Source organism: Phallusia mammillata, chromosome 3 (assembly GCF_965637545.1).
Source record: "Phallusia mammillata chromosome 3, kaPhaMamm4.hap1.1, whole genome shotgun sequence".
NCBI classification, from domain to species: Eukaryota; Metazoa; Chordata; class Ascidiacea; order Phlebobranchia; family Ascidiidae; genus Phallusia; species Phallusia mammillata.
Genome location: NC_137254.1, coordinates 20,165,684 through 20,180,329, shown reverse-complemented (window position 1 = coordinate 20,180,329; position 14,646 = coordinate 20,165,684). Strand labels below are relative to the sequence as shown.

The window sequence follows — 14,646 nt, the reverse complement described above, 5'->3', positions numbered from 1 at the left end:
ATCAAACACCGCAAAAGTATCCAAATTAATCATTTTATAAATCGGCCCCATAAGGCGCAATGCAAAATTCGCGCTAATTTCGCCCCATTTTCATCCCCACAACTTGTGTTTTCTATGGCGTGCGACAACTTGTGTTTTCTATGGATTTTGGTGCGAGCCACAGCCCCCTCTCGCCTATTTCGCCCGGCATGTAGCTTTTCCAAGTGCGCATGCGCACAACTGAAAACGTCATGAAACGTCACGAAACTGGAGCTGCAGCTCCGCCATAGATAACTTATAATTATTATTATTATTTTTGAAAACATTTTTTTTAAATAATACAAAATTTTTATTAATTTTATTTTAATAAAATGCCGATTAATGCCATAAAAGTTATTCTTAGTATACACTGATCAAACATAAAAACTATATGTAAAGATTGTTCTGTATAACAACTTGGAACAGGAATGTCAAGTAAAAATACTGGGGGTGCTGCAGCTCCGCAGCCCCCTCGCACGAGCCGCCCCTGGTTAGTGTTCCATTCAGTGTTGCCAGGTTGCGCTTTTGTCGCTGAATTGGGCTACTTTCGACATCGAGTTGCGGGTTTTTTTCATGAGTTGCGGGTTGCGCCTTTTTGGGCGGGTTTGTAAATGACATTTTCTACCGTATGACGAGTAATGATTGCATTATTATTGTGACGTGGAAAACGTTGTAAGTTCAATTTCGACAAGAAAAGAACTAATGAAACTGCCGAGCGTCGGAGATTTAACATCCAGCTGAGCAAAAGAATCCTTTCAGTCCACGCAATGCAACGTTCATTTTTCAAACAAAGAAATTTAATGAACGCCTTCGCTGTTACCACGTAACAAGAATTGTCTCTTGGCAAATACCATTGTTTCAAAGGTCATTTTACTTCGTTATTAATGCGAAACATGTTTTTTTAGGTAGAGATTACAAAACTTTAAAAAGCATGAAAAGTTGGTAAACAGGGTGTGTTCAATACAGTGTTACTGGAAACAGCTCAATTTCACGCTTGAAATGCACAAAAATGAAATCTGAAACGGAGAAACCTGAATAAAAACAGGTGAAAGCAGTAAAAATCAATTGTATTTCAGGTATTTGTAAAATTGGGCTCCTTTTGGGCTACTTTTTACGGGTAAAGTTGCGCCTTTCCTCAATTTGACCTGGCAACACTGGTTCCATTGCGTGACAATTAATGTTCCAATGCGTGACGTCAATTGCCTGTGTACTGTGTATGTTGCAATTATTTGTAACTTGCCTCGTGGTGTACGTTTGTGAACTGCTGACAGGCATAATTTGAATTGAAGCCATCAATCTAAACTCTGATACCTTTATTTAGCAGCTAGAAAGTATAAATAAATTGCTGAGTTTGATAAAGCTGCATTTGTAAATCATTTTGCTGGTAAGTTTGGCTTTGTACTGTAATGTGAAGTTTTGTTCTAAACCTGTAAATGTTTGGTTGTTTGTGCAGGATTTGTTCGGCCTTTAAAGCATCATTTAATACCAAAACCCCTGTGGCCAAACAGTCGGTATGTTTACTTTATTGCGTGTTATATTGTGATTCATGCTTTATATGCTTTCGTTTTTCTTGTGCAGAAAAACCGGAATTGACCATCCCATTAAAACGAATTGTCGTTCCTTTATGGTGTCCGCGTTTTTTATTGAGCCACATTGTGTGACGTTTGCGTGAAAACAGGGGAACACGCGACAGAAAACGTTACACTTAGCTCACCAATCACCCTCTACCCTGTCATAAACCACCGCTAAATGGGGCACCCAAAATCTGTGTGTAGGGTAGCAGATGCCGAAAAAAGTACCCCGACAGGTTAAGGTAGGTTTTAAACAGGCAATGGATTCAAAGAAATTTATAAATTTTGCGTAGCCTCGCTCCAGGGTCAACCACATAAAACTGGCCAGTATTGCTTACTTTAAAGAGTCCTCAAGTTCCTGTGAGAATGAATTGTAGTTACAAGAGAGACCTTTCTGAACGCTTCTATACCTGTAACCAGCAGTAACCTCTATAGTCTATATTGTGACTTAGCGGTATCTGCTTTTGTATGATTCTTATGCAGGTCGGTTTAAGTCGATTACTTCTGTTCATTGCCATTGCGCTGTAACTCGTTTCTTCCATGCTTCTTGTAAAGACTATACTACAACGCTTTGCCGTGTGATTTATGTCACCAAGTATCATCTTTTCTTGACTGCGTAATTTTGGGTCCGCTGAACCTCACAAAAAAAATATTGTACCGACATAATTTATCTGTTTAAACGTCACCAAACAAGTAGGGTAAATATTTTGCGCATGGAGTAAGTGTTTGGCATAGATCCGTATTAGTAGCACATTGCACATACAAAGCACTTCGGCATAAGCGAGTAACGAAATGCTGTCGTACCTTCACAAAAGGAACATATGTTAGTGAGCCAAAAGCTATAGCTACAAGCAAATAAACGGCGAGAGTGACTTGAAATACACGCTTGTACGACTTTGAAGATACGGGCATAGGAAAACGCAAAATCACAGCACACATCAATGTACAGTTTGGTGCAAATTACGATACAGTGAAAAACAAGGCAATGCCATATGACAAAAAAATGTTGGATGGATGATTGGCTTATGCTTAGATGGTATTAATCAACAATCAAAATCGATAAAATGGAGGAATTTTCATTTTTCTAAATCAGCTTGCTACCTTTGGTAATGTTTCAGTTGTAAACCCATATTATGAAAAAATACATTTAAAAATTACTTAGTGCAACCAAAGGTTTCTCTCATTAAAGTTTTTACAAAAACATTGTTTCACTGCATGAATTTTTAGTGTGAAAAGAAACTTAATTTAACATTTTTTTATGTTTCGCCTGATAGAGGCAAGGATTTAACAAAACTGCACATTAGGAAAAAACAGGTAAAATCACAAAAGTTATTTAAATACAGATTGAATGGTGATTATTTTGTTATTGTTACCTTCTATTGAGGATATTTGAATGTAAAATGTTATGCTACAATGGCTTCATCATAAATGGAACTGCAAAAAGGTAACAAACTACAAATCAGTACATTATTTTCAGAAAAAGGGTCAACTATAAGTACAAAAAATTGAACCTTTTTTGTAACGTCTTTTAAAACTTACAAAAATATATCTTTCACACTATTTGCAATTGTCAAAATTACAGTAAATAGATATGGTACTCCTCCTTGTCTAAAATGTGGTTACAATTGAACCCCAAGTTATTGCCCATTTGTAAACAAACAGCAACAACTAATGCCATTTTGTTGATTTCAGGTTGTAACTGTTCAGTTAAAATCTTATTTCAAGCATTTTTACATTTAGAAAGAAATATTTATCTCTTTGACCTGAATTAAGTAACTGTAATAAAATTTTATATGTTTTGTCACAGTGCTATATTCTTATTGTTCTGAATTTTTTCTGGCAACAGATGGAGATTTGTGGACCTTGCTTGCCTCTAACATTGGTATTACGAACACAGTGATATCATCAGGGGAGCCAGGTCTGCCATCTGATAACCTCCAAAGGCCATTTTCCCATTCACCACGAGCTTGTTGTGCTAATTCCTGTGCAGCTTTACAATACCTACACAGATATGTTTATGTGATTATTGATCATATAAAGCAATTTTGTTTTACACCTTTAATATTTTTTTACTTGCATGTACAACTGTTAAAAGCAAACATTTTGATGTATATCAATTTTACATACACATACACTTTGGCAGAACATATCTCACAGCAGTAATTACAAAACAATTGACAAATAAGAACCAACACAGCAATGGTAAATTAATTCCAAATTTTGGGAAACTAAACCACCTACAAAACCTCATTTAAAGCCCTTTTTTATGCCCTTGTATCTGTTGTAGGTTTTATTCAGCTAATCTTTTAATTGTTGGTTTTTACTGATTTGTCCCACAATTTGAACTTACTCAATAAACTACATCAGTTTAGTAGAGGTTTGCCTTTATTATTGGCCAATAACCAATACAAATCAAATATTGCTTGCGAAATGAGATTAGCATTGGCAATGAGAAACTAAATTACCAACAATAAAATTTGGGCGTAGGACAAATAACATGTGAAAATTAGAAAGTTTCAATGTCAATTTGCGGATCAGTCCGTCAATTATCTTTGCTTTCTTAATTGGCATGACAAATGACAACACATAAAACTAATGCATATGTTTTAATAAATATTTCACCTTGATTGGTCATCCAAGGAAGTTTTGGCAAGAGTATTAAAAACAATTTGAGCTGCTGTTTCATTGGTTATAACATCCCACAAACCATCTGATCCCATTATAAGAATGTTGTCTTCATGGTGGCTGTCAGATAGATCATGAACTCTTACCTAAAAAAACAAAATAATGCAATTCAGGTGTAAGAATGTTATTGGAAATAAAAGTTAAATTTGGGGAAAAACGGACTGACATTTTTCTTTTTTTATTTGGTTTTGCTTGAAGTCAAAGCAAAATGCAAACTCTACACCAGTGTTTCTTGACCTTTTTAGTGCTCGTACCCTTTGAGTGTTTGTAAAATTTTCTCATACCCCCTGCAGGCATGTCTACAATGGCCGACGGAAGTAAATAAAATTGTAACAACAGGAATTGAAATCAGTGTATTTATAACTTACGTGTTGAATGCATGCATTAAAACAGTCCTATAAGTTCAACAATATTTACAGCACACCAACAATTAGTCAATTCAAATCAGTCCAAGACATATAACAAAGTAACTTGTTACGCACTCTTCACAAATATACCTAAATAGCGTACAATTTCACACTGCATGTCGTACCCCCTGCTTTGGTGCTTCGTACCCCCAAGGGGTACACGTACCCCAGGTTAAGAACCACTGCTCTACACCTACAGTCAACATGCATTGAATGTTTCATTTTAAACATACCTCTGGAACAGGTGACAAAAATGGCTTGAGAGGTACATTGTCAAGAATATTCAATGCAATAACTGAATGGTCTCCCAATCCTCTTGTTACACCAATTGTACCTAATAATCTTGACCCTTTTCCACTACCTTGCACCATGGGTGGTTTCAAATCATCTGCAGTAATGGTTTTGTACGTCCTTTTGTAAAAAAAAACAACGTTGTGTTAGTTAAAAAAATAAACATACAATCGAAGGCATATATCTGGGCATGTATGTCTAACTTACATGGATGGTGAAAAAATGAAGTTCATGCTATGCCAGTGTGGTTAAATTTGGAAAATGCTTGCTTCAAGCACTGTTCAAAACAATGGTTTTCAAAGTATGAGTCACGCAGGGTAAAAAATGGGTCGTGCACACAATAGCTTTCCCACTATACTGTTTCATGCATGGCGGCTGTAACATCATAGCACGAGAAATAATAGGACAATTTAATCTTGCGTGAACTTGGAGATGTGACAGTTAGCATTCAAGGATGAGTAAGTATTTGTACAGAGGAAAAAAATACATTTTTTTGTTGTTTTAGTCTTGGGTTGTGAGATGTTCATGAAACTCAGCTTTGGGTCACGCTCCAAAAAGTTTGAGAACCACTGGTTTAAATCAAAAGATTCCTAAAGCATGATTAAGTCTGCTGTCAAGCTGATTTAATTTCAATTCAAGCAGAGCTACAATTTTTGGCAAAGCAAACAAAAACTTTAATAGCAAGACAGGATGAATGGTGATTGTCAAGCTTATACAAACACAAACGAATGTTGACAAAGGAAACAGAGTGATTATCGGTACTTGCCAGCCTGTCATGTGGTAATCACGATGCAGAACTTTTTTTCCAATGTCACTTTGTGTAATGCGTTTTATATACTCCAATCTTCCAAACTGAGAACCAAGCAATTCTGGTTTGAGGTAAGCCTGTCAACAATACTTAAGTTCACCACTAAATTCAAAATTGGTTGTCAAAACAAGTTTTAAAAACAGTTTAGTGAAAGAAATATGATATTACAACTAGAATAGTGGTTTTCCTATATATTGCCAGTTTATATATACTATATCATATTCAACGATGTATCACATCTTTTTCCTGGCACTTTATAACATAATTGTTTCTGCAAGCATAATCTAATGGGTCCCCACACATATGCATATGCGAATTGGTAACAGTAAAAATAGGGCACAATCATTGTTAGATATTTACCAATTTACTATACACATCATTTGATCTACACATATGATTGTTTTTGCAAGCAAAAACGAATGGGTCCCCACACGCACGTTTGTGCGGATTTCTGGTAAACAAACATCCTGGTTATTTTTAGATTCTTTAGGAAAAACTTAACCAACTTTAGCCTTAACCCAACTTTAAAAGTTTTGTCCATATTCTTTTTGCATCCTTATTGTCATATATATAATTACAAAAAAAACAATAAATAAGAACAGGATAAATACTTTCAATTTATTCTCATGGTTTGACCTTGATATTGTCGTTCAAGGTCAGTTTTTAATAACAATTTTCCAAAAGTGAAAATGTGTTTGATAACTTAATAAAACGACATAGCATAGCTGCGCAAAAACAGCTGATATCTAATCACCAACACGACTGTCTCGTAAAACGTCCGGCGGACGTCAAGCTGAGCACCCCCGCTGCATTCACCCGCCTTAATCGTAAACAAGTGAATTACTCCCTTGAGAGTTGAGACTTCTATCTGACTGACAGTGTACACATATTATGGGCTGCAAAAGTAACTATTTGGCCGATTAAGGCAAATTTTTAAATACTAAACGAATAACCTACTGCAAACAATTGTTTAACATTTCAGCACATTAGGGCTTGTATTTCTGGCCTAAAACTTATTATTTTGAAGGGGACCCATAATTAGCTGGTGCAAAAACACAGCATTGTGAAATGTTGGGGTAAATAATACCCTGATACACTTGCTAGAATTCGCACTTAGACTTTCAATTTGGCCATAATTTATGCTATAAACTAGAAAAGTGGTTTTCTAATATACTTAAATTTTATATATTCTATACGATATTTACCAATTTACTACACTATACACAATTGTATCTACACATATGATTGTTTTTGCAAAAATTACAAAAAATCGGTGAAAAAAGAACGGGGAAAATACTTTCAATTTAATCTCTTGCTTGACCTTGATGTTGTCGTTCAAGTTTAGTTTTTAAAAATATATTTTCCAAGAAAGCCTTAACTGTTATATTAGACACTATATAAAAAAGTCGTTTGCTACAAAGGTATACATAACAACTTGTTTTTAACTTAACTTTGTTTTGCAAAAACGACTGTTTAATGACCTTTTGACACTGTTTTTAATAGCATGCAGTCCTTAGTGTTTAACAATACCGTTCAGCCTAATTTATACATCACTTAAGTACTGATCGTTGAATTGATTTGTCAAAAATAAAGAAGATACGTTATGACGAAAAATTCTTAACTGTGTTGTAATGCCTACAAGTTGACCTTTAGTGACCCGTGGTTATGCGACGGCCAAGCTGACAACGAGAATTCAAAGACCATTTATCGCGGCGTTTGAAAAAGTTAAGTTTATTTTTGTCTTAGGTGTAAAACTTCGCCCAAACTGAAAATGCGCGTGATAACTCAATAAAACGACGCAGCATTGCTGCACAAAAAAACAGCTGATTTCTAATCACCCAAACGACTGTCTCGTAAAACGTCTGTCCGGACGTCAAGCTGAGCACTCCCGCTCTGCCGCCTTAATCGTAAACCAGTGAATTACTCCCTTGGGACTTATATCTGACCGATAGCGTACACATATTATGGGTTGTACAGGTAACTGGCAAAATTTTAAACACTAAACAAATACCCTGCTTAAACAATTGTTATTTTTTTTAAATATTTCTGCACCATAGGGCTTGTATTTCTGCCTTGAAACTAAAACCGATTATTTCGGGGTTTAAAGGGTGAAAAATGGGTGAATCCAAAAAAAGATACAAAATTCTTTAAAAAACCTTACATTGCACCAAATAACAAAGCATGAAACTCCAAGACGCTGTACTTTAGTCAGTACAACGGTTTTAAAAAATTTACGATGTGGGGGCCTGTGGGTGAACCGCTGGGCCAATCGGGGTCAAACTTCAGGAGGATCAAATTTGGATTATTAACTAACATCTTTTCAAATTTTAATAAATGTAAAGCACTCTTTCTTGACCAAACGCGTCTCACAAGCCAGCGTTACTAAAACCGATTATTTCAGGGTTTAAAGCAGTGGTTCCCAACCTGGGGTTCGCGGACCCCCAAGGGTTCCGTGAGATGGCTTCAGGGGGTCCGTGGTGGCAAACATTTTTAGTACCATAAACCAACAGTAAAATATTTGTAAGTTTTCGAAGCGTGTTTACAATCCTGCATACACGTGCAGACTGTTTATCAAACCTTCGGGTCAACAAAAATACGTTTTTGTGATTGTTATATCCATTGTGACATCACAACACACATTAACAATGGAAATTATAGTGCTTTGTTTCAATCTTGTACGCAAGAAAATCTATCTCTTTGTTGCTACAGTACAGAACTTCAATGAGATTTAAGGCTTATTGTGAAATTTGATTAAAATGCTACCCAAAAAGTATAATAACGTATAATGCAAGAAACGAAAAACATAGAGCGACTTACGGAAAATTGGGGGGTCCGCAGACATATAAAATTAATAAAAGGGGTCCGTGACTACAAAAAGGTTGGGAACCACTGGTTTAAAGGGTAAAAAATGGGTGAATCCAAAAAAAGATACAAAATTCTTTAAAAAACCTTACATTGCACCAAACAACAAAGCTAGAAACTCCAAGGCGCTGTACTTTAGTCAGTACAGCCGTTTTAAAAATTGAACGTTTTGGGGGCCTGTGGGTGAACCGCTGGGTCAATCGGGGTCAAACTTCAGGAGGATCAAATTTGCATTATTAACTAACATTTCTTTAAATTTGAATAAATTGAAAGCACTCTTTCTTGACCAAACGCGTCTCACAAACCAGCATTAGACAGAAAAAAAAATACGGACAAAAACAATATGTGTCCCCTTCAGGAAAGGGGACCCATAATTACCATAAATCAATGTTTTGGACTAAAGTTGTCTTTGATTTAGAAAAACAAAACAAATGTACCAAGTACTGTAGTCTTCTTCTTTCAGTTTGTGGTGTAAAATCTTGAGACATTGGAACAGCCATGATTTTCTTCCCAGCTGTTTTTTCTTTGTCATCATGTACAGGAATAGATTTACATAAAACAGCTCGGGAGTCCCCTGCTCCGGCCACAAACAATTTTCCCAAAACAAACACTGCAATGACAACAGTACAACCTCCTCTGGAGTTCCAATGTTTCCTGTCTGCTTCAATATGTTTGTCCTGCAACCATAATTTGTGTGAAAGTCATACAATTGTCGACCTTTATAAAATACTAATAAACTGGTTAAGTTGTATTTTGGTTTGAAAAAATTAATGTCCAACTGACTTTTATATTCACACAATAAAAAAGATCAAAGAGTTCCAAAACCTGTCATAAAAATCTGAAACAGTGAACATTTGTACAACCACTTTTAAAATTGACAAAGTCTCTTTCATGCATTTAATAAAAAGGGAGGGCCCCAGGAGAAGTTTAACCAAATTATGCAACTAATTGCAAGAATGTTGTTTATAGCCAGAGGGGATGTCTAGTTTCAAAAATGTAGTTTTAGTTGTGGTGCATACCGTTTCAACCACAACTTCCTGGATTATGCCTGTTATAAGTGAATCATACGTCAAACCAGATAATCGAGTAGATGACAGTTGAATTTCATCATCTGAAAAATGTCACCTAATTAATTAATTTAGTAATTAAAAGTCAACAAAAAAATTTGATTTAACCAGGATTAGTGATTCCTTCAATCAGAACTAGAAACGTAACATTTAATATTCTCACTTGCGGTAAAAATCTTTTAAAAAATGTGAGATGAGAAAAAGATATCTAAAACTAGAAGGGTGGCTTAGCACATATTGCCCTTGCACATACACTATACCCCATTTTAAAAGATTAATATACTTTCTTTACATATTTTACACTGGGTCCCATATCTTCCACTGTCGTTTATAACCTTGGTTGTTTCTGCGAGCAAAAACTCATGGGTCCCCACACATGCAAAGTTGTAGATAATGCATTTCAAAAGATAAAAATGAGTAAGTTTGGTATTGTTAAGACAAACATAGTGATTGGTACTGTTCATATTCAAATATGCTATCTGGAGTACAAACCATTTAAATTAAAAAACTCATTTAAAGGGGGCTAGTAGGATAACTAAGGAAGGTTCAACACAAACAAACTTAAAAGTAGGAAACCACAATGACTCAATCAATAGTACCGCAAAATATCAGTCCAATCAGCCAACGTTTAAAATTTCAACCACTAGAGGTGTTTTGAGCAACAACTGTTAATGTTTTTGACATCAAAGGGCCGTTAACAACCCCCGAACTGCCATGGCATAAAAACTTCCACCAAGCAACCCACAAAGTCACAAACGAGTAACATACAACTGGTTGCCTTTGTAAGACTATTGTGCCACAGAAATCTTTTGTTTGTGGTGCCCAGTAACATACAAATACGTGTTACACTTTGGGGGCTTGTGGGGCAAATGTTAGGGCTACGGGGTTGAACAGAACAATCGACACCTATAAATGGCATACAAGCTAACCAAATTTTAGCCAATTCTAACATTGTTTACAAACTCACCCCTTTTAGGGGGTAGCGGGGTTAATACTAGGGTTATCCAGACAAACAAAGTGGGATGCACATCTACATAACTATATCTACCATCTGTATAAGTTTCAGCCACATCCATCAAACATTTGATGGCAAAACGAGTCAGACAAACTTTTGGGAAAAATACCTATTTAGGGGGCTAGCGGGGTAAATACTGGGGTTATCAACAAAAACAAAGTGGGATGCACATCTACATAACTATATCTACCATCTGTGTAAATTTCAGCCAAATCCATCAAACATTTAATGCAGTGGTTCCCAACCTGGGGTTCGCGGACCCCCAAGGGGTCCGTGAGATGGTTTCAGGGGGTCCGTGTGGAGGCAAACATTTGTAGTAGTATTAACAACAGTACAATATTTTTAAGTTCCCAAACCGTTTTTACAATCCTGCATCTGAGTGCAAACTGTTTATCAAATCCTTGGATCAAGAAAAACTTGTGATTGTTCCTCCATTGTGACATCACAACATACATTAACAATAGAATTCTTTGTGCTTTGTTTTAAGTATTGTACACCAGAAAATTTATCTCTTTGTTGCATTGACTGCTACAGTACAGAACCTTATTAGGACTGTGAAGGTTGATTACAATTCTGCCCCCAAAAAAGTATAATAACGTATAGGTATAATGAATGAAGGAAACGAAAAAAGACTAAATTACGTTGGGGGTCCGCGTACCGATAAATTTTATAAAAGGGGTCCGTGACTACAAAAAGGTTGGGAACCACTGATTTAATGGATAAACGAGTCGGACAAACTTCGGGAAAAAAATACCCATTTTAGGGGGCTAGCGGGGTAAATACTGGGGTTATCAACAAAAACAAAGTGGGATGCACATCTACATAACTATATCTACCATCTGTGTAAATTTCAGCCAAATCCATCAAACATTTGATGGAAAAACGAGTCGGACAAACTTTGGGGAGAAAAAAAAATGAAAGATAAAAAAAGAAATAAAAAAAAACAATTTGAGTAAAATCAATATGTGTCCCCTACAGGAAAGGGGACCCATAATTTCCAAACAATGTTGCTGTTATATGTATATAAACCACCACACCAGTTAAATAAACAGGAACTGTTGCATCCCTTTCTCCAAGCAGTAGGTGCAGAATTTCTCTTAGTCTCTCAGTTAGTAGGTGGTGAACAATATTTGCTGCATACAGTGCAGCAGCAGGTCCAGCATGGCCATCAAAAAGTGCAAAATAATCAAATCGCAAAGAATCACAACATTCAGTGGATGGAGATTCATCTGAAATCTTAAAACACAATTTACATTGTAGGTCTAGGTGTAACCATATTCCTCATAGCAATACAACTGAATATCAGATTGTGTTAGTTACAATGACATGTGTACTAGGATAATTATCCTTTGAACAGTGATATCTATAATTACCATCACCTGTACAATAAATACTGTATAAAAGGCACTCAAATTGAAAACAAAGTGTCCCAAACGTTTATTTTAATGCAAAATACGAAATTTATTATGAATTTACTGTGTATAATACTTTTTACTTATGTATACAAAAGCCACACAAAACAACATGGTTTTCAGTTTCCTCACATTAAAAAAAAATTATTATCAATGTAACTTACATTGTCATTTACATCTGGAGTATTACGATTCAATTGGCCTTCTGAAAGAAAATTGTTGCCTTCAGGTAATTTGTTTTCATTGGACTCTGATCCATTCTGCATCACAGTATCACAAGAAGACTCATTAGATTCATCATTTTCCAATGAAGTAACAGTTGGATCATATGAAGATTGCAACTCATCATCCCACTCTGGCTCACATTCATGAACATGAAAAGCTTGTGAAGATTCCAAATTGATTGTAAGAGCAGCAGCACAATCTTCATTTTTGATGGACTTGCCTGCATTAATGATTCTGAAAATAATGAAAATAACATTTTTTTAAAACCCCAAATTAGCAGTATCCAAAATCAGCAGGGTTTCCAAAATTCTAACCAATGACTTGGGACTATTGACATGTGTTGTATTTGAAGCAAATCAAATTGGGTCTTGAATTAGTTATGCATAAAATATGTTCTGATTATTAGGTCTTAAAAGTGTATGATGCATTATTGTCATGTGTAAGATGCACCTTTCAAATCCTTTAATGTTCGGGGAAAAAATTATAACGGTCATTGAATGAAGATTTGCAGAACATGTTCCCTGCACAATACAAGCGATCCTTAAATACGGTTTGGCACTGAACACGAGACTAAAATGTGAGGAAAAATTGGGCCCTGTTATAATACAATCATGTTTCAATAGCTTAGTAGTTTCTCTAAGGAGCTAGTGTTAAACAAAAAATATTTTGTATATTATGATTAGTAAATAACCTACTCGCAATATCCTGCATTAAATGGAAGTACAGTTGGACATTTCGGAATGATGGGAATTCTCTCTTGAGTGGAAATTGCTGTAGTTTCCTTTGCTGTTAAACCCAAAAACAGTGGCCGACTGTATTCAATTGCACTCTGTATTCTTCCATATCCATTTTCAGACAAAGTCGGTTTATCCTTATGAATAAAACAAAATCACTATTAAATATAGATGCATGGAAACATTGAACAAACATTCTTAGGTTGGTTGGAACAGACTGAACAGTATAAAATATTCAACAGGATTTAGAAGTTTTTTTGTCAACTCTTTATCAAATTTAAGATGCTGCTGATATCAATTGGGTCAGAGTATTTATTCTGATGTATTGTTTGTTTTTATCTGGATTTATCCAAATTGAATTATCTGTTATGTGATAAATTTACATTTTAGGTTTTACTTACCTGGTGGGATGGCTGACTGTCTTGTGTACGAACTATTAGGTCATTCAGGGCAGTTTTCATCCGACTTAGCATCACTGCTTAATCATAAGTTACAAACCACTCAAGCATAAAATAATATAAGACATATTTTTGTCTTGCAAAAATTATTCCTAATTGTGTTTTTTTCTGATTTTGTTAAATATGCTATTATTGTTTGGTTTGATCATCATACAATTACAACTTATACAATACTTTTTTCTGCACTTTTTTCATTCCAATTAAATAGTTCAAACTACACATAGAATTTTGGGAAAATTTATGGAACTAATGCCATCTGCAATCAGGTACTTATTGTTGGTATATTTGCCATTGAAAAGTGTTGTAAATAAATAAATTGGTTGTTTATCCTATATTGTCTCATAGTTAAGTGTTTTAGGAATACATATTGGGCCAGATTGGAGACAGAGACTGGACTACAGAGTGTGGCAGCTGCACGCCTGTTTATTTATTTTATTATTTGAAAAAAGGTCAATTTTGGGGAGTTGCACATGGTAATTTTGCACCAAAGGCTTGTCCTGCCTTGACCTCTTTTACTTGCATCATGCCTGCTAAAATTGGCTTTACACATAAACTTATGAGTGCGCATGTGGGACATGTTGGTTCTGCACACCCCAAATCTCATCGGAAATCGCCATGTTCTGCAGACTTGAATTGAGATAAATTAGCAAAAATTCCATTTCTGGAAACCTTTAACACATTTCCAGCAGCCAACCTTAAAAAATTTCAAAGTTGTGGGGCTAATGTTTCTGTAAGCCAGTCTGCAGAGTGTGGCAGCGGCACGAGCGATTATTTTTTGAAAAAAAATTTTGCATGCCAATTTTGGGGGGTTGCACTCGGAAATTTCGCACAAAAGGCATTTAATTGTACTGCTTTGACCCATTTACTTGCTTTGCGACTGCTGAACTTGGCCTTGCACACGAACTTAAGGGTCGTGCACGCGGGACATGTTGGTCCTGCATGCACGAGATCTCGTCGGGAACTGCCATGTTCTGCAGACTGGTCTATAAGTCTACAAAATTTCCTGAATACAGACAAATCAATTAAACGTTGCAATAAAAGTTATAAATGGTATAAATCAGTAACTCAGTGTTTGTCAAATAAAGTTTTTTTT

At 35.6% G+C, this 14,646-nt stretch overlaps 1 protein-coding gene across 1 annotated transcript; it reads right to left on the bottom strand.

Moving 5' to 3' along the window:
* Positions 1-2,239: 2,239 nt before the first annotated feature.
* On the bottom strand, positions 2,240-13,681 carry LOC145217727 (protein phosphatase 1H-like). The gene is made up of 10 exons (XM_080085065.1): positions 13,497-13,681; positions 13,057-13,232; positions 12,301-12,595; positions 11,762-11,960; positions 9,662-9,753; positions 9,080-9,319; positions 5,739-5,857; positions 4,915-5,092; positions 4,212-4,360; positions 2,240-3,590 (listed from the first exon to the last, which is right to left on the bottom strand). The coding sequence occupies exons 1-10, from the start codon at positions 13,566-13,568 to the stop codon at positions 3,407-3,409; spliced, it is 1,704 nt and encodes a 567-aa protein (XP_079941191.1). The 5' UTR covers positions 13,569-13,681; the 3' UTR covers positions 2,240-3,406.
* Positions 13,682-14,646: the final 965 nt, after the last annotated feature.

Coding starts and splice junctions, on each gene's coding strand:
- LOC145217727 (XM_080085065.1), bottom strand. CDS start 13,568: ATGCTAAGTCGGATGAAAACTGCCCTGAATGACCTAATAGTTCGTACA. Junction 12,596..13,056: donor TTTAATGCAGGATATTGCGA/GTAGGTTATTTA, acceptor CATTATTTTCAG/AATCATTAATGCAGGCAAGT. Junction 4,361..4,914: donor TTTTGTCACCTGTTCCAGAG/GTATGTTTAAAA, acceptor TTGTTTTTTTAG/GTAAGAGTTCATGATCTATC.